Consider the following 21,014-nt stretch of genomic DNA (forward strand, 5'->3'; position numbering starts at 1 on the left):
AAGTCTTAGGAGCTGAAAAATAAAAAATGGTAAAAAGGACATCTTCAGATCTGTCTAGTGAAAATTAATTTGATTTATCCTGCTTATATAGCTTTCAAACCTGGAGGTTCATACAGATCTCCACCTGGAGCATTTTAATAATTTTATACTTTAAGATTGTCTTTTTCTGTAATGTATATGATACAATATAACTTGAAAGTCATGCTTCATCTAGCTTAGGTGTAATAATACATGCACATATATTAGTGATCTCCAGATTCTCTTGAAATTAGGTATCTGTTTACAGACCTGCTCTAATTCTACTAGATTAGACTTGGGATCAGGTACTGTGCTTGTAAAGTAAACTGAACGTCTTCTTAAGCTTTGAAGATACAAACTCATTAGCCATAGTGTCTATACAAAGCCACACATATTCTGTAGCAAAATGTAAATATCGTAGCAGTTACAAAGAGAATTTGGTCTGTGTAAGGATAAAACTTGTAAAAATCCTATTTGTTTAATATCCTTGTGTTTTCTTCGTAGTGCTGCAAAAAATATAATATTTAATTATACAGTTCCAACAGTCTTAATGGGTTTTCGTTGAAGTCTGAATTCAAGTCACCTGTGCAACTGAAACTCATTCAGAAATTCAAATTTTGAAATTTAACTTATGAAATTTAACTGCAGAAATGTCTTTTTTTGAGCAGCTGTATGTGAACTTAGTGTTACTCTTTTCTTTGGTTTGAATATGCAGCCATATGCTCGTAATTCAACATCGTTGTCTTGGGTAGATGTTAGGTGTGTATAAGCAATTAAAATTTTAAAGGCATTATTATATAAATACGGTTGGCCCTTCTGCTACCACAAGCCAAACGGTGCTATTCCCCGATGCTTTTTCCTTACTAAGAGCATCAGTAGGAATCAGTAAAACTGATGGATGGTAGCAGAATGGAAGAATACACTGATCCAGTGCATGTAGCTTTTTCTCTTCGTTATCCTGACATTTAGCTGTTGGGAAATGCTTTTTGGCAAGTTAGCCCTTAAAAGTGGAACCTTAATTGTTGTCTCTTTCCCCAAAAATAAAACCACGGAGAGGTCCAAATGTCAGAGTTTGTAGAAAATACTCAAAGGTGCTGCCTGAGCTACTGGAACAGAGGGACTCTAGCTGAGTTGATTTTCTCACATTTCTGTATGGTGTCCTAATTTTGGTATGCTGATGTATAGTTGCAACACCATTTTAGCCCCAGACTTCATTGGTAAGGTCTGCCTATTTTGAAGATGTGTTGTCCAACAGTTTACAAAATATCGATGGTTCACTTCAGGCAAGTGAAGCCAGCAGTCAGAGATTCTCACTTGCAGTTCTCTAGTGCATCCCTTCCAACATAACAAAATAGGAAATTCCCTGCTTGGGAAGAAGCAGCATAACTTCCTTTGTTTTGAGAACTGGTGACTTAGCTGGGCAAAGTGCTCAAGAATGCAGTCATACATGTTTGAATGTTTTGCATTATTTTGATTCTTATCCCCTTGGGTCCTGCCGTTTAATGCCATTGTTTTTGCCAGGAAAAGGTACTGCACTCGTGATTTTTGAAGTGGATGCATTGTGCGTCTCACAAAATTAATTGGAAAGTCTTAATTTATGTGTGAAGATGCAAAAAATAAATGTTATTGTAAGACAAAGTACTGAAACATAGCTGGCAAATCTATTAGCATTTAAAGTGAGCTAATGTCACAGATTTAAAAAACCTAAAGCAACATGAATATAGGCAGTTACTCTGACTTGAAGTGGTAGCACAAAGTTTGTTCTCAAAATGGAATGTTTAAGTACTCTCATTAAATATAATAACACAAAATTGCTGTAAAAATTGCCCGTTTCTAGGTGGTGATCTCTACATATATTTGTTGATTTGTTTAGTTAATACCAAGTTACTCGATGCATTGAATTCTCTTTTTCCGTGTTACAGGTCTTTTACCACAGCTATTAGGAGTAGCACCAGAGAAGGCCATAAAACTTACTGTAAGTTTGCAACTGGATTATTTTCACATTTCTCCACATTGTAAAGTCCATCTAATTACAATTAGCGCATTAAAGATTTTTGTCCTTAATTTGTCAGCAACACGGTAGAGTGCATTCCATCATGTTTGCTTGATACAAACTTAATTACAAAAGCACAAAGCAACTGTTTATATCTGACTTATGAACATTACAAGTGGCATACAAGTCATATGCAATATATATATATGTACATTTTAAGAATCTTACTGAAAACTTATTATTGGACTTGCTACAAAATAAAACAGGCATATTCAACTTATTCAGCTCATCTGCCTGTTTGTAAGTAGCACAGGTCTTTGGTTTTACTTCTTAGCAAAAAGGAATAATTATGTATTGGATTTGGAGGGGTTTGTTTTTTTATCTCCACATGGATCCTGTTTGTTTAATTCTAGCACAACGGGAGATAATATGAGTATGTAGTGAAGTGTTGGTAAGAAAGGAACTTGTTTGCATACTTTTTTACCAAAATGTTTTTGCTTCCGTAGTTTTGTTATTTCTTGAATGATTTTAAGGCACTGAATAACTTATTATTAAAACCCAATCTTAATGTATTGGTTATTCACCAAAGTTAGTAATATGCATTTTAAAAAAGAAAGGTACTTAATGCTGTTAATTGAATTGCTACTGTATTAGAACTTATTATCGAATATTCTGATATGAATTTGAAATATATTTAGGTTTGTAAATATAGTGAGCATTTCTAAAATCTTAAACGGTTTTATCATGAACATTCAGATAATGATTTATTTAATTAGTGATTGTTATATTTTTCAATAATCAATAAATAAATGAATTATGCTGCAGATCTTTGTTAAAAAGAAAGTGTAGTCAGCTTTACAATATTTCATATAAAATCTAAGATCTGTTTGATATCTCTTAGCTTGGTAGTTTCAGGGATGTATTTGTATTTTCAGTTGCACAGAATTTGCAGGTGATGAGTGTTTTCTCCAGCCTTTTAATTTATCAGCTTTCATAAATGCTTGTTTTTTAAGGTTAATGACTTTGTGAGAGATAAGTTTATGACTAAAGACGGCTCTGTCCCACTGGCTGCAGAAATTCTTGCTGGTGGCTGCGTAAGTATCTTTAATTTCCTTCATATGAGATTCATGAAAGTGGAGTGTGTAAGATTAACTACGTGGACTAAGGCTTCTGTTTAACCACAGATCCGGTTCAAGAGCAGACTCTGCTAGAGCATCTCAGTGCTTTCCTAGATAGGCCAGCCGGTCTTGATGAAAGGGTAAATGTTTCTGTGCATCGTGCCTTTTAACTGCACTGTATAATTCTCACAGCTTGGAGTTTGTTTCCTTAATAAAGAATGTGTCTTTATTCATGTCGGCTGTAGCTTATGGCCTAAAGAGGATTCATGCTAACCTTTCCAGAAGTTAATAATTAGTTACTACTTTGTGGCACCCACTCTGCCACGTCACTTCTTTCCGGATGTGTTATTGCGCCCACTAATTTTCACTTTTCACAGTGATACTGGCTTTTTGAAATGGCAAAAACTACTCATGCTTCTTTGAGTTCACAGCAGACGTAGGCTGTGTAATGTTAACTCGGTACATAATGCATTCCTGAATGTAGGCTGTATTTAAAACCCACTAAGTTTTTAAGAGTGTTTTGCTTGCACAAAGTAGGATCTTAATGAACAACTGGCATATTACTGGGTAAATGATAATACCCCATGGTTTGGTCTAGTTCTGTCTGTTCGTGTTACAGCTTACTTTATCTGGTGTATTGATTTTGTTCAAGCAAATGTAAATACTTTAGGTAAAATGAATAGTTGTTCAAAGACCAGTGCACTTTACAGATAAAGAACACTGTTTATTTAAACCGGCTTTGATCACTGGGGCAGAGCAGTGTTGGTATATTTTCAATCTATCTTTGTTTCTGCTGTCATAAGACAGATGAGGTCACATTTTCAAGCAGCTTCTACCTATGTCGAAAACTACCGTGAGCAGCAACTTTAAAACAAATGCTTGTGTCTTAACGTCGGTAGGTGCGGAGATTTGTGCGGCGTGTGCTCGCAGAGAGCGCGCGGCGATTGTCTGAGCCTCGGGGTGCAGCGGCTCGGGTGCGATGCAGGCTGAGAAGCCCTGGCTGTCTGTAATTCTCAGGAGATGGGGCAGGATTTGGCTGCTCACTGCTCCGTTTGATCACTGACCTGTTGTAGACTGCCAGGTAGGATCCCCTTGTTCTGTAACTCTAGGAGCATTCAGGGGAGAAAAAAAGAAGGGGAGGGAGAGAAGAATGTGGGTCTCTAAAGCCCTAAATAAAAGGCATGCCGTAAATGAAGAAAAAATGTAATAAAGTGCTTGCGGAGTAAAATGTATTTGCCCCTTACACTAATAAAATGTCTTACGAACATAGCAGCCATAGAGAATTCAGCAAAATTTTCATTTAAAATGTCATTTGATCTAGAGTTTTTATTTTTACAGACTGCTGTGAATTTTTAAATGCAGTACAAAAAGCACTCTTTACAGAGACCTGTCATTCATGAGAACGCTGCAGCAGGCTTTTTGGCAGTAGTTCATTGTAAACTAAGGATCTGCTTTAAGAGATAGGTGGTTTGAGGTTTATTTTAGATGTGCTGTAAATGTTGGCTTGTCCTACTTGGTATTTGAGATATATATTAACAATGAGATGCTGCGTGAAGTTGTAGCAGTAGATGTGCGGTGGCAGAATGCCCTGAGTTTTCTTTTAACTGGAGCGCTCCACTTAAGGGCATAGTCTAGTGCCAGGTAGATAGGTTGCAACTTGTCTTTTCTGCAGGTGGTCCTTGGGTTCTTTTTTTGTAATTTTAAACCCAATTCAGACTAGCAACAGAAACTCTCATTACAAGTGGTGCCTGGTTTCTTTGGGGGTAAATATATGCAAAAAATATGAGATGCCAAAGACAGGATTTTTCCTATAGCTTTCAGCATCATATTGGCCTAACTTTTTGTCCCCGTGAAACCAACGTGAAACCTGCAATTTCACTGTGGAGACAGTAAGGACACTGTTGAGTGCTTTTGAAAATTTTCAGTCTTGGATTTTTGCCTCATTTCACAATGTAGTAATCGCTTATGTGGGAGGCAATAAGACAGGAGTGCATGATGTGTTAAGAGTCTAAAAAGAGGCAGCCAACTTAGATGAATTTTATAAAAGACACCTGCCCTATCGCCTTTCCACTCTCCACATCTAGTTCTCAGCTGTGATTGTGTTACAAACTCAAGAAGTTCAATTTTTGTTCTGTGCTTCTGTTGCAGTGCTTATGCAAGGGCTGTGCGCTGGGATGCACGCTAGATTTTAATGTTCTAAATACCAGCCCTGTGAGCACAGTATAGCGTTAATACAGAGTAGATACTTGGATGGTTTGGGTTGTTCAGTAACACAAAGGGCTTTGAAGGGGTCAGTATCACCTGAGTAGCTCCACTCGCTGTTTGCCCAACCATTGCCAGGCGTTGACTTTTGAGCCCCCAAGGAGTTCACTTTGCATCATAATTACTGAGAATTAGTACACATGGCTGACTTTTGCACTTGTAACTAAAGCTGATTGTTTCATTGAACAAGTCTTTTTCTGTTTTGTAAACTGTTTTCTCTCCTAAAAAAAGAAAAAAAAAGAAGAGAAAGATCTTTTACTTCATGACCTTGTGGCACTTAGTTCAGTTAACAGCCTCTTTCATGGCTTTTTATTATGTGAAGATGAAAGTGATAGGTTGGTTGAGACTTTTTTTTGAGACCCCCAAGAATATAATTAAAAGTGTAACCTTTATATTTTTTACAGAATCTTAAGGAGAGTTGTTATGTAAATTACTAACTCAGAATTTCCATCTCCTTTGTTTGTAAGAAATTTTCCTAGTGAATCTGGTGTTTGTTACCCATAAAAATATATGTAACTTCCAGATTTGCACAATTTTCACACCCACCATGAACTCTATTCTCTGCTGTGCATTCAGGACTCTCATAATTCATGCAAATCCTAGATAACCCTTATCATTATTAGACTAGTAAAAAGCTTGGGTTCCAAGACATAGTGTAATGATGCGGTAGAGCTAAGATCTGCTGAGCATCTAAACCACAAATCTGACTTCACCTCCTTGAATGAAAAAGTACACGAATATGCTAGGTTTGATTTCTGCTAATGCAGTGACTTACCTTCAGGGGTTCCTTAATAAAAGGATGGTCTTGGGTAAGCTGTAAGTACAACTTAATTTATTTTTTTTTCAGTGGCAATGATCTTGTAGTTTCTGTAAGCTTTTTTTCATGGTCTTTCAATTTATTTTACATTTTAAATAAAAAATAATCACTAGTCATACTGAGTTTAGGCTCTTGCTTCTTTTAAACTTCATTCACTTAAAAGCTTCTATTAAAAGTAACCCTTTTTTTTTTTGATACAGCAGTGGTTCATTATTCTTATTTTTGACTTCTATTAACCAAATGAAAACTGTTTGTAAAAGTGACATAAATATTATTTTGAGGGTTTTGAGGTGTTGCCTTTAGCACTAAGCTTTTCGGTGAGACAGTAATTTTGCTTAGTTCGTTAAATAAAGCAGTTCCACATTTAATTGAAAAATTTACATTGTGTGTCTGGAAGTAACCAGGAAGGAGATGCAGAATAAAGAGTGATCATAAACTACATAGAAAATATTAAGAAAAACAGAAAAATTATTATAGCTTGACTAAAAAGAAATAACTATGTCACATAGGTTCCTTGTCTGCATATAGTAATGCAATTATATAAGTAAACCAGAGGCTTAATTTTCAGCAGAAAAGAGAAAAACATTTTACTTTATTAACCTTTCCTTCTGCTCTCCCTCCTTTTTCTGAGCACACACAGTCTTTCCCTTCCCAGCTGCTCAGTGTGTGCTCACTATTAGGCAGTTTAAATCATGTAGCACAGTACAATTACAGACCCCGTACAGATCTGCTTTTATTTAACTTGTCAAGACAATTTTAGGCATATTTCTAGAGACTTCATAGTAATCATAATAAAGTTGAAACATATTGGACCTTCTTGGACAGCCTCAACTCTGCTATGGAACATAAAAACTAGATACAGTTAAGATGGAGTTCATCTAGAAAGTACAAAATCCCAGAATTAATTCTTATAAAGGAATATTATGTGAAATTCCAGATGAATTGTGCCAAATAACCGATGCAGTGCAAATAGTTTTATTAAGCTACTTAAAACATTTATTTTATGTTTCAGAGAGTAATAAAGATAAGTCCACATCTGAGCTGCATTTTCTCTGTGGCATTGCAGTGGAGGTAGAGGATGTATGGACTGCAATTCCCACACTTCTTACATCTCTTGCAAAAATTTAGACATTTCTAAGTTGCAGGCTAAAGGAGACTGAAAGTATCATTCTTGTTTTCGTTATTCAGAAACCTAAATCTGATAAAATTCTGTTCTGTCTGGCAAGGAAGGCTGAGCTGTGGGTAAAATGAAACTGAGTATGTATGCCAGGGAAAAAAAATCTCTGCATGGATGTCTGAAAAAAACAAAACAAAACAATTTTTTAACAACAAACAAACAAAAAACCCAACAAAACACACACACCTAAAAGAAAAACAAAACAAAAAAACAACACCAAAAAGAAAACACAAACACAAAAAGCCACTACTATTACACAGAAAAGTTTTGGTATAGTGTGTTGAGATAGTTAAGTAATGATGGTCTTCTTGATGATTGCTCATATTAGCTTTGAAAACACATGGCACACATTTTGAACTCCTAACAGATTTATTCTCGGAGGTCACTTCTCCCTGTAGTTGGGAATCTGACTTCCATTACTTTCAAGGGGGTTTCTACCTGCATGGGTAAAAAGCATAACAATCACATTTCTTCTCTAAGAACAAGTTCAGAAGATCCTAATACTTTTTTTCTTTCTTGATTGAATTTAAAACTCTTTTCTTTTTACATAAAATGTATGTTGTTAAATTAATTAAAGTTTATTTAACATAATTAATATAATGAAACAGAATTTACTATAAATAATTAGGTATTTTTAACATGTATTTTTCTCCTCTGAACCACTGTATTTGTAGTTATTTTCAGCATACTGAAAATAATCTAAACTAATTGTAAACTTTTGGTTCAAAAAACCCTAGCTAGATCTGGACTTAAATTTAACTTCACATTTACAAACCCATTGTATTTCAACACGGCTCTGTTTTAATTGTCTCTGATTAATTTTCCGCTAATCTTAGATTTAAGCATTATAATGAAGTTCGGGCAGGCAGCACAGTAACATGATAGCCCTTCCAAGAGGTTGTACCAAAGGGTGGGGAAGTTCCTGGTGTAGAGTTCCTGCTTTTCTTTGACCTCACCCCACATTTCCTTGCAGGTTTGGATGTTTTAAAAAATAGTTTGCTGAAATTTTCACCCAGTCGTACCTGTTTAAACTGGCCTTTCCTGAAAGCAGTAAGGAGTTATGCAGAACGTGATTTCACTCTGTTTTGAATTTTCCTTTTGGATTAGTTAATTTTAATTATTTTTCCAAAGGTATTTTCTCATAATAAATTAGATGCTTCCCCCTTTTGCTTCCCCTCTCCTCTTCCTTTTCATTTCCTTTGTTCCCTAAAAAAAAAAAAAGAATTTTTTTGAACTGCAAAACAAGGAGCGATACATACGTTTAGGTTGATACGTTTCTGATTGCAGAACGAAACAATTCTGAACTCTTTAAAAGCCCATTTTTTTCAAACAAACATGCTTAATGGTCTTTCAATTTGAAATGTATTTTTTCCCCTGTTATATTAGAAATAATGACTGCAAAATTTTATATGTACATACATTACAGTTTAAAACATTTATTTGTTTTGACAATTACATTTTATTACACATCGCTTTCTCCTATTACTCTTTCTTTTACTGGCAGTAAAATATTTTAGAGTTTACCAGTGCAAATTAAAAAAAAAAAACCCACCCTAAAAAACAAAGCCACAAACTCAAAGCAGGAATTAAAATCTAGCTTTCTATGAGAAAAAGGAAGATATTTATGATGTCACAGTAATTTATGATGTGACCAAGAAATAATGGGTCACAGTTTTAATACAGCTACCATGCCTTAGACTTGAAAGGTCTGTAAATCATTAAATGATTCTACAACTAGTCAAAATAGACAAGTAGAGCAGACAGAGCCAAATGTTAACATATTTGACAGGTCTGCAGCTTAATTGCTTTTATAATGCCAATCAAGTAGGCTCCACTTTGATTTTTTGGCGAGGCTTCTGAGAACTGCATTACCTATGACGTGGAAAATATCAAATCCACAATTTTAATTTTTTTCCCCACTGCAGGCTTGGTCAGTGCTTATAAACAAACCATATTCCTTGTTTCTCTTTAGCCAGGTCATTCATAAACTATTGTAGGGCAATTGTCACAACTTGTATCCGAGTCTTGGAAATCTGTCTGAAGCAGCAGCAGGACTGTACTTCTCTTCAGACTAATTGCAATTCTGTTTATGAGCACTTTTACGTGAATGTTTGCGGGAGCTTGCTTTACATTTTGTGTACATTTGGATGTTAACACTACTCTGTGATTCTAGCAGCTTTCGCTGTTTGAGCTGCACGAAGTAAAACCTTAGGCAGCCCAAGAGAAGTCCGTCCTCAGAAGGCAAGAAAGATTAGCTGGAGAAAAACGCAGTTCTGCCTGAGCAGCATGCAAGCTGTTTCTGTGCTAGCCTGGTCGGGATAGTGAAAAGCAGATGATTGAGGGCTCAGGAAATCTCCTTGTGATCTGAAGTAAAGGTATTTACTATATGAACTCCCATTGCTAAAGAGCTTTATCAGGATCCTGTATAGATAGGAGCACAGATGAGGTGACACAAAACAACATGAGGTGCCTTGTCTGGATTTTTGAAGCCTGGTTTTGTTGGGAAAAAAAAAAAAAGAGGAACACAGACCAAGATTTTGAGAAGCCAGTATGCTTTGCCCTTGACACACAGCACCGTGTAATTAAGGTTGTCACCTTTGAAATTGATAAGAAAAACAATCACTTTGGATAGATGTCTGTTACTTGGTAGCTCTTCTGGTAACAGGCAAGTCCATAGTGAAATCACCTCTGCAGCAGCTCAACACAATTCAGCTGGGATCTTTTGCTGTACAAACACCAAGACTTTTAGAGGTAGTTTGAAGCGCTGCAGTGGCACTCTGTAAATCTGGCTTCTAAGCCACGTTCTGTCATAGAGTTAGTATGTGATTTTGTGGTAAATCATTCCGTCGTTCTATGTCTTAGTTGCCCTTTATTACACAATGAGAATGATAATTCTTCCATTGCATACCTCGAGTGCGTTTTTAATTTAGACTTTTTTTTTTTTTATGACAGGGAACAATCTGTATTTTGTGTCTCTACAATGCTCAGCACTTTAGGAATCTTGACTTTAATTAGGATTAATGAATGCTAGCAAATGCTCAGGAAAACAAGCTGCATCTGGCAACTGGAAAGGAGCAACAGCCCAGGCCAGTGTTTTATATTCAGTATGACTGAACGTGATAAACAGTTGACTAAAAATTTTGGAACTTGCACCTGCTTGTCTTTTTGTAAATTGAAAGAGTAATGAAGACATTGTAGACTATTTTGCAAAGGTTGATTTTTGGGTTATTGTATAATATGTTGCTTATGTGTTTTAATGGTTGCCATTAATTTCCATAATTGCTATCCCTGGGTGATATCGTTGAGAAATATAAACACTCTAATAGCGGTAGTAATGCTTTCTTCATCCGAGAAACCTTAAAAGGTGAAATGTGACAAGTTACATGGGGTGCAGAAGAAAGATCTAGGCTGACCCTAAATGCTCGTAACTGCGAACAGCAAAAAGGTTGTGATTTGAATTAGGTAATAAGGTTAATTAGAGGCACAAGAAGAGTTGATGGTCAGTAGCGATGAAAGGAAAATAATCTAGTACTTTCTTCTGCGATAGAAAACACAGAATTCTCTTCCTGAATTGCAAACTGTGTTCTCTTCAGAACCTACACCAGAGCTTTCAAATGGAGATGTGAAAGCCCTGGGAGAGCTGGGTCTGGTGTGTTCATTTCTTGTCTAATCTTATAAGGGCACAAAATACAGTTACATTTAAAAGAACAGGAATTTCTTGTCTTAGTGTAATGAGGAGCATGAAAATCTCTTTATTTTTCAGTAAAGTTTATTACAGGGTGATATGAACACATGAAGAAGTAGAAAAAAATTCTGACTTCTTAAACTGGACTGTTGTTAAGTGATTGTTATTAAACTGATTTTTTTTCACTACAGAGAGGGTTTTATTTCCCCATGGACAAAAAAAAAATACCTCAACTATTTTTACTTCTCCCTTCTGTTCAGTAAAGTGAGAAAGTAAAAGGAGGCATGTGATAGACAGAACCGTATTACTGTACAAGACTCTACTGCCATCGAGAGGTGTTGGGTGATATCATACTAAGTGCAGAGTGGAAGAACTGCAAAAATGAAAAAAAAACCAGCTTATTTATAAAAAATCACATGTGTGTGGATGCACAGCTAGCTGTCCGCGTGGTAAAGCACACTGAACATTTTATAGGCATGCGGATTTCTAGCTATGTGTGTATGAGGAGCTCTGGGATGTCGGAGGTGTTTCCTTTTTATTTTCTTGCTTATCATGAAACAAGATGACAAGTGCTTGTGATTAGGTCAAATGTTAAATTCTTTCAGAATAATATGGACCCTTTGTGGGCCCTTACAGATAATTATCTATGCAATACCTCTAGGTATCTACTCCTATGAATTCTTGCAGGTTTTATTTCAATCATGTGATAATAACTGAAAAGTAATAGATTTGCTTTTACAGTCAGATCATTTGTTTCTGTTAAAAATGGTTGGAAGAGGTGATAAAGAATTCAGAGTTGAGGGGTTTCAGGTTTGTAATTTCAATATAGAAAAATAAGTGTTACTGGGAGCTACCTATATGAAACAGTTGATGAAGTTGATTTTTGTGACAGTGGAAGCATCATTAAGCTTGAGCAACCTGAGTTTAAACTGTGTTTGTTCTGGCCAAAAAAATAGTTTTCAAATTCTGATCTTTGGGAGCATATTTCAGATTTTAAAATAAGATACACTTTCAACGGCAAAAGTTAGGAAAGAAAAAGGCAATGTTCTTCAACTTCTGGCCAAACACAGTGAATAAGCAGGGTGATACAACGTGCTGATAATATTTGGTCTGGTTTTTCCATAACAGTTTATACCAGCACCTTGAAGAGACTGGAAAAAATTAGATTGATAAGATTTCCTTCATTGCATTCACAATGCAAAAGCTGCGAAAGAAGACAGAAGCCGTGTGCTATTGTGATTCAAGCTGCTGATATGGAGATCAGGATATCTGGAGACTCTTAGAAGTTGTGCGCGTCTGAGCTAGGGACGCACACACACTGGCACACAATTAACCTCTTTACCTCAAATCCCCTTCTTGTAAAACTCGAGTCATTGTACTTTGCTCACAGGAGCGCTGGGAGGAGATAGCCATTAATATTTATGAGACACTTGCATTCTATGATGATGAATAACACAATAGGAGTTACCAATACTAGACAAGCAAGAAATCATTTCATTAGAGAGTATAGTAGCCATCTCCAGTTTGCTTCCCCTCATTTTGAGAGGAAGGAGCCGCAGTTACCAGCATAGATGGTTAAATAACAGAGTGACAAAAGCTCCCCACCAGGTGACTGTACTTGTTACCGCTAGACTTGCCTGTGCCCTGGCTGATAAACCACCTTCCTCTCCACCGCAGGAGCAGGCAGGTGGTAGAATCCCTCCCACTGAGACCCTCTGTCAGGTATTGTCTGGCTCATCACTTTCAGTTATCCGTCATTTCATTTTTGGGGTATATCTTTGGTCATATTTAGAGAATGACAAAGGCTGTTCAGGGAGTTCTGGGCTGGTACCTGGACAGTTTTGTGGAAAGACTTAACTGGAAATCTCCAATGTCTTTCTTCAGACCTCCTTTGTGGGCAGCAAAGCCGGTAGCCTTTTTAATAGTGCCTGGTGCATGCAGGTCTAAGTCTTTTAAAAATTAGAGTGCAGCGAGCTTGAGTGTATGAGGTGGGTAAATAACAGCATCCCCATTTTTCAAATAGCAAGCTGAAGCAGGGGAAGTCTCGTGTGATTTACCCAGAGTCACAAACATCTAATGCTGCAAGTGTTGGTGCAGCCAGGTTGGACATGCAAGCATAAACTGAAGTACTTTCTGCTTGTTTGAATTCAGAAATTATTTGCCTTTATTCTTCTTTAAAAACAGATATGTACTTCTATTTCCTTTCTTTAGATATGGCATCACTTCTAAACATTTTTATAGATTTTTAAATTGTTGAGTGTTTTGGTGAATTAATAATAATAATTACTTGAACTTAATTTTGTTGTCATCTTTTAAATTTTAATATGGTTTTCCCATAGTGAAAACTAAAGGAACGCTTCCCATGGAGTCATGGCACAATGAACTGCAAAAATATCATACTGAGAGAAATTATTTTATTTATGCTAACATAGAGCAGTTGATACGAGTTTTTTAGTGTGTTTTAGAGGAGGGTTGTGGTATAACAAACTTGCAAATGAACGTTATCACTTGCAATTGGGCTTTTATCCTTTTAAGAAAAAAATATGTGTGATGGCATGTGGGAATGCTTAATATTTTTCATACATAGACCAAAATGTTTATTATATAGGAATTTGAAGTTCACTGTAAGGACCTTTCCAGGAGGTTTTTTTTTGAGACTTTGCAAGATGAGAAGACAAGTAAAAGAAACTGTCTCCATTTTTTGTTTTGAATGCTTGCTCACTTAATACGTTTCAGTTTAAGTGCAAAACTGAAGTCGGCGTATGTGCCAAATAATTTATCAGTCTAATTTCTGATGGCAAGAAGAACGGTAGATTTATATGTACCAGGATTCTGGTTTGGTAAAAGCAGTTAAATTAAATTATGCCAATTTGAAAGTCAAAACCAGTTGAGTTACACAAGAGCATGCTCTTTCTGGTCAAAATAGGAAACATTTGGGATATTTTGGGGGTTATGTAAAGACTTTAATTTGTAACCACACCGTGTATGCTCAGTCTAAGTGGTAGACAAGAATAGTTGTTCGTGTGATTTGCCGTTTCTTCAGCACATTATTTAAACCGTATTACTGTGAATATTTTTTATTTTGAATGATAGTTAATCTGAGCTATGATTAATTCTTTTAGCATTTGGATAATTTTAAAAAGTTGTGCACATAGTGTTTGCATACTAGACGTGGCTAGATGCGAGGGCTTTTAAATGCAGCTTATTTCATTGTAGTCATTACCTTCTGGAAAAAAATAGTTCATGTTTTGTTGTGGGGAGGGTGAGGGTTGCCCTTTGCATAGTTTGTGTGATTTTAGAACCCGGAGAATGGCATAGCTGTTGGGCCACATAATTAAGAAATTAACAGAAGTTAAAAGACATTCTGTTGAATTTGGGCCAGATGGAGTTTGAATGAGTGTTTCTTGAATACACTTGGGTAACCTTTTTTTTTTCTTGTTTCAAATTTTTAACTTGGGATGTGTCAGGGTAGCAGGAAGGTTTTGCCCTACGTTACATGTTGTGAGTGAGATGAACTTCATGTGAACTAGCAGGGAGTCTGAAATGCTCTGCCACCGCTGTGTTTTAAATCTAACTTTCAAAATCAGTTGAGTGATGTCTTCCCAACAAATGGAAACTGACATGTTAAAAAAAAAAAAACAAACCAAACCAAACCAAACATTTATTGGTTCTTCACTAACGGAATCCTTCAGTTTGTAGACCTTCTTTTCTTTGTTACCTGGTGCACAAATAATGATGTGGAGCTCAGACTCTTGAATCAGCACTGAAACTGGTATTTCAGCGGGATTTTTAAAAAAGCACAATATATCTGCAGTTCGGGTCTTTGGAATCCATGTGTTCTTTGTTTTATGAGCTCATACCAAAATTGAAAAAGCTTCTGCCAGACTTAAACTCTTCAATAGTATGTTTTCACTTTCTAAATACTGGCATGCACATCTCAGTTTCTTAGTTCCTAATTCTTCCTTTCACTCCATTACTTGCCTTACAACGTTCTTGGCTTGTCAGTATTGCACAAATTGGTGTTGGTGAATGTGTTCTTGCAGCAAGAATTGAGCTAGTGTGTCTGTCTGATGTGCTCCAGTGTCCTTCAGTGGCTGGGCCATTTCCTCACTGCTTTTCCTGACCACTCAGCTTGTGGAGGGGTAGGTTTCTTACCTTGTGAACTGCAGTTTATTAACTAATGCTCAAACTCTTGTCTGCCAATAGCTTAACCGACTGCAGCAGGACTGAAAATGTCGTCTCTTGAACGTAACAGTACTTACACTGCAAAGGATGCACAGTTAATGCGCTGCCTTCCACTTTTAATTTCAGGCTGGAGGTTCTCAAGTGATCTTTACCAATCCATTGGAAATTGTCAAGATTAGATTACAAGTGGCTGGAGAAATTACTACTGGTCCACGAGTTAGTGCCCTCACTGTATTACGGGACTTAGGCTTCTTTGGTCTCTACAAGGTATGTTTTTTAAATCTATATACATGAATTAAAAGCCAATTATGAATATTTCAAACCACATGGTCATTTCATTATTCTCACAGACTTTCACAAATGGACATAGTTGTACTTTTCTTTTAAATTCTTCCTTGTGATGTGATATTATATCTTCATTTTTCCTTTGTACTTAAGGGAAGAAACTGTCTTGTTTTTTTAAGCATGTGGTTGTGAATCTTACTAAGATTTCTTTTCTCACTTCAGCAGGTATAAGTATCGTTCTTTGAGGATTAGTTTGTTATTCCTGGTTACTGCCTGGTGTAAAAATAAATGTATTTTCATCTGCTTCATGATACAGAGCTCACAATTTTGAGGCTCTGTTTTTGCTCTTCTGTGTTTGATTCAGCAACTTTCCCAGATGTCATTATTAATCCAGTGCTAGGAGTTAATTTCAACACAATAATAGTGACGAAGTACAGACAGTAGGAGCCCAGCATAAGCTACTAAAGCAAGCTTCACCTTGCTAGTTTAGAAGAACATTGCCACAAATAATATCAAGGGAAGTTGCTTTCATGAGTGTATAGTACAAATGCTACAATGCTGCTTTCTACATCACTGTTCTCACGTAGGTACGTGAGATATATAGATATGGATGAGACATATAAAAATAAAGTTAGGTTTAATGTTAGACTGCAGCAGGATTAGAAACATCTTCTGTTGTATCCGTTAGGGTGTATGCTGCAAACAATTTAAAGGATTAACGTACTGCCTTCTACTTTGAGATGAAGAGGACTAGATATGGAGGAGTATGAAAGGTGTTGAGATAGCCATTACGCGCAATATTGAAACAAAAACTCTAATGAATGCCACATACTGCGGAGCACCGTGTGGTGTTTCTTCAGATTCTGCAGCCTACTTCTCAGGAGGAATCTTTCATACTACACATTTGTCTCAGTGCAGCGGGCAGTATTCCTCTCCTTCTTACTCACAGCAGTTCAACTCTAAACTGAAGATGCTTCAAAAACCAACAAATGAGCCCCATCCCCCTCCCCTACATTAATTAAATTCCATCGCCATTTTAAAGCATCCAGTCCTTTCCAATTGTCCTGTTACCATTACAAAGAGGAGGCCTGCCTGCCAGGAGATGTATGTGTGTTTTGGCCTGGGGAGAAGTTGCAGGTCTGAATAGGATTTGCTGGGGAGTTGGTTTTCCCTTTAAATTGACTTGCTAATTTTTTAGGTGTTTTACTGAGGCCGATGCTATTGTGTAAACTCCTAGTAAATGGCATTATGGTGTTGAGCAGGTCAACATTTACAACTGAAAACGTGGATATGGTAAACAGTCTCCGGCCCTGAGGCTCTGCAGGAATGGAGGGCAGCTATTGACTTTTACTTGGACCAGTAAAAATAAAACATAAAATCAAAAAGAGTGATGAACTAGTTTACTAAAGTTAGTATTTTTACCATTTTTTTCCTCAATACCTGCTTTTGGTGGCTGAGCAGAGTTTGCTACATTTTTCCATTTTTAAATGGCATTAATGTCTCAGGTTGAGACATGAATTATGTCTGTTTTCTAGAGTAGATACTTGGTGAATATTTGTAAGGAATATACCTGAAGAGGACCTGGTTACAGCACTACATTGCATTGAAACAGGCAGTTATTTATTCACAAGCAACACAGTTTTAAGTCCATTTTCCCCCACCAAAAAAAAAAAAAAAAAAAAAGGCCACAGAAGGGGTATTTGTTTTACTCTTCTGTTGTCTCTGTTTCTGCCCCTTTTCCACCTCTCCACCCAGCTCCATGTCTTTTTTTATGTCCAGTTTGGATGCATTGCCTACAAAACTTGGCTGATTTGATGAAACTAGAGAATTTAACTTGGCAATCACAGTCATCTACCCAACAGAGCAGAGGCCACATCAGAAGGCTTGTGTCCAAGTGCACCCTTAGTCACTGCTAGCTCTGTTATTGGGCAGGTTTGTGCTGTTGTCCACCAAACACCTTGGCATTGTAGCCAAAAAGAAAATGGCATACCTGTCTGCCCCTCTCCTGAGTGCTAGTAAGAGTGTAGGTGCAGCCACGTGGTGCAGGAAAACTCATTAAAAGTAAAGCTGCCTCCTCCTCCTGGCTTCATTTAGCTTGACCCCAGACCAGCTCCCTCTGTAGCTCCTGACGATGCTTGTACCCAGGCAAAGGGAAGAGGCTTCATGGCATGGGGAGCCCATCAGGCTGTATCCGAGGAGTTCTGTACTACCTATAGGTGCAGCTCCCATAGGAGCAGCATTAAGGGCAAGAGCAGTCCTGTTCCGAATGCTTGTGCTGAGGCTGGCAGTGCTGGTGAGACCAGGCAGGGATTAATAACTCATTGCGTGTAGGTCACCAGCCCCCCAAAACACTGCCCAGAGGCATTAATCATCTAAAACGAATTTCAGCCAAGACTGGATATGGTAGGTGCTACCTTCTCTAGTGGTGCTTTTAGTAAATTAATTCAGTGAGGATAATGACCAGGTGAATATCAAATAATAATAAGTGTTCTACTAATGAGAGCGGAAATATCTTGGTATAATAGTATAGCTGAACTGTTTCCATTACTCATCAATGTGAGTTTACTTCTGTGTTGATGGTTACAAACCCCTTAAATCAGGAGTGGTCATCCAGTCTGCTGCACACCAGTGTTTCTGTTCCTCTCGCTCTGCTTTGGTGCTGTTTCTATTACCATGTTTAAGGACTGCAGTGAAAATTCTCTTTTCCCATTTCAGAAATAAATCATCTTGAAAGCTGTTCTTACCACCACAGATCAATCCAGCATGCTCTGCTTAGTTCCTATGAATCTTTTATGCTGAAATCTGGGTAAAAATCTGTAAGAGTCCCATGTGGTAGTCAGCGAAGAAGAATGTACTTTCATTAATTATAACTGCAAACAGAAGATGCAAAGAATTATGTATTTTAGTCTTAACTTCATGAGACAAATTCCTGCGTGTCTTAACAAGATCTACTGCTTGTTGTTTGAATTCTTAAATTTTTTATTGATTTCTACCTATGAAGCACTTTCTGTGGATTTTAAAGTTAAATGCCCACATACCTCTGATCTAGGTAATTTCAGTGCTCCTGTCTTGCATTAACAGAGAAAACCAAGGCACAGACAAATAAATCTTATGTCTCATATCAACAAATTAACGAAGGAAATACTATGTAAACTGTTTTTGCATCCAGCTGAGTGAATCTTGTATTGATTATGATTGTAATTATCGAGGCAGTCTAGTCCAAATTAATAGCTGTTTGAGGATCACTGAGAAGCTGGGTTGTGTAGTTTCGATGCCCCTCTGTATGAGTGAGATTAATGTTCGTTTGGGTCATTCTGCTATGCTAGTGACACAATTCACAGTAGTACTCTGTTGAGATCTCTGCTCTGTGCTTCATTCTGTTTGCAGACTTGGCACTAGAATCAGAATAACTTGTGTGGAAAACCAATCTGGAGGTCATCTGGGCAACCCCACACAGTATTTGACCACTTTCGTGGTTTAAATAAAGAAATAAAGCCAAAAATCCCCTCACCCTTCCCTAATACCTAACTGGAATTTACCATGTTCCAGCTTCTGTCCATTATCTCTAATCTTTCCACTGTGCATCCCCAAGAAGAATTATCTTCCTTGAACCCTCCCTTTGAGTAGCTGAAGAGAGCAGTAAGCTCTCCCACCAGCCTGCTTTTCTCAGAGTTGGGCACACTGAGTTCCCTCGTCCTCTCCTCATCTACCATGGGCTACCCAGTCGACTTGATGGCCCCACACTGGACACACTTCAGTGTAGCAATATCTTTCTTGTACTGGAGAGCCCAGAACTGGACGCAGGACTCCAGATGTGGTCTCACTTCTGCTGAATGGGAATAATCACTTCCCTTGCACCCTTGCTGCTACAGCCCAGAGTGTAGCTGTCTGTCTTTACTGCAAAGAAAGGCATTGCTGACCCACACTCAACTTGGCCACCAGTACCCTCCAGACGTTTTCTCCAAAGCTGCTTTCTGGCCACTCAGACTCAGCCCGTACTCCTACATAGGGCTGTGCCAGTCCAGATGCAGGACTTTGCATTTGCTAATTTGAATTTCATGATGTTCTTTTTGGCCTAATTCTCCTTCCTGTGAGGGCCTCTCTGTATAGCAGCCTTGCCATATAGCACACTAGCTACTCCCCCAGTTCAGTATCATCTGCTGCTGAGAGTGTGGCTCATGTTCCACCATGAAGGTGCTATGGCAGACCATCTCAAAAGCCTTGCTTATAGTCAAGGTTTACAACATCCATTGCTGTTCCCTAGTCCACAGGCCTGGAAAGCAGGTTGGTCAGCCATGATGTGGTGTTCCCAATCTCTCTCTTGCCCTTCTTATGCTTGGAAATTGCTTCCAGGAGCATTTGCTCCGTAAACCTTGCAGGGACAGAGGTGTGGCCAAACAGCTGGTAGTTTCCCAGATCTTCCTTCTTGCTCTTCAAGATGGGTGTGATGTTTGTCTTTTTCCAGTCATTAGAACCCCTTTGACTGACTTGACCTTTTGAAGGTAATAAAAGTCTCACAATAACATCAGCCAGCGGTCTAGACACCATTGGAGGTGTCTCCTCTGGTCTTACAGATTGTGTATGTGCAGATGTGTTAAGTGCTCTGCCTGTAGGTGATGCTGTGCTCCTGCAGACTTTTCTGGTAGGCTCATGGAGAGACCTGAGGGCGGATTTTACTAGTAAAAAGCAAGGCAAACGTTATTTCCCTGCCTCTTCCATGTACTTTGTCACTGGGTTTCCTGTCCCTATTGAGCAGCAGCCTCGCAATTTATTTAGTTGTCCTTTGACTGCTGATGTGTTTATAGAAGCCGGTTTTACTCTCCCTTCGCTAGACCCAGCTCCAGCTGGCCCTTGGCTTTTCTGACTCCATTCGCTACATGCCCAGGCTGGGGTTCTCTGTTTCTCCTGGGTAGCCCATACTCACCTCTTCTTCCTTTTCACTTTCTGCATTTGAGCTCAGTCATCAGTTCCCCGTTCATCCCCTGTGCCCTTCTGACATGGTTGCTCAATCATCTGCACAGTGGAGTAGACCATCCTAGAACTTTGAGGAGACTGTCCTTGAAGATCATTATTATCTTAGTGTACCTTTGTAACTCTAAAAGCTTTTATTTGGGGGAACGTTGCTGTTATGGTGCACAGAGTTCCAGGCCAGGTAGTTAGATCTCTTCTCCTTTTCTTCCTTCCCCACTAAAGAACTGGAGACCAGTAGATCTGGAAAAAACAGAGGGGGTTTTTTACTTCAACTAATTGTCCATCATAATAAATACAACAATTTAAAGTCAAAGCTGCCTCCCAGACTCCCTGTGCCTTCACTGGGTGTTCAGATACTAGCAATCCTGCAGTGATACTCAGCTTCGGAATAAAATGCACATTAATTCCAGCAATAAAAAGATTTGACATATACAGCTCATTAGGCTGACTGCTGGGTTGAACTCCTGTAGTTCTTTAAAGCTAGAAAGCAAATATTTTTTTTC

General features: G+C 37.9%; 1 protein-coding gene across 2 annotated transcripts in view; it reads left to right on the forward strand.

Annotated features, from left to right (window-relative positions):
• Positions 1-21,014, forward strand: part of SLC25A13 (solute carrier family 25 member 13) — a 100,360-nt gene that overhangs the window by 68,197 nt on the left and 11,149 nt on the right. For both annotated transcript variants that reach the window (XM_082044125.1, XM_082044126.1), the window contains 3 exons: positions 1,941-1,993; positions 3,025-3,105; positions 15,382-15,522. In XM_082044125.1, the coding sequence (XP_081900251.1) occupies positions 1,941-1,993; positions 3,025-3,105; positions 15,382-15,522 (275 nt within the window). The remainder of the gene's footprint in view (positions 1-1,940; positions 1,994-3,024; positions 3,106-15,381; positions 15,523-21,014) is intronic.

This window comes from Streptopelia decaocto (assembly GCF_964273445.1).
Source record: "Streptopelia decaocto genome assembly, chromosome: 2".
NCBI lineage: Eukaryota > Metazoa > Chordata > Aves > Columbiformes > Columbidae > Streptopelia > Streptopelia decaocto.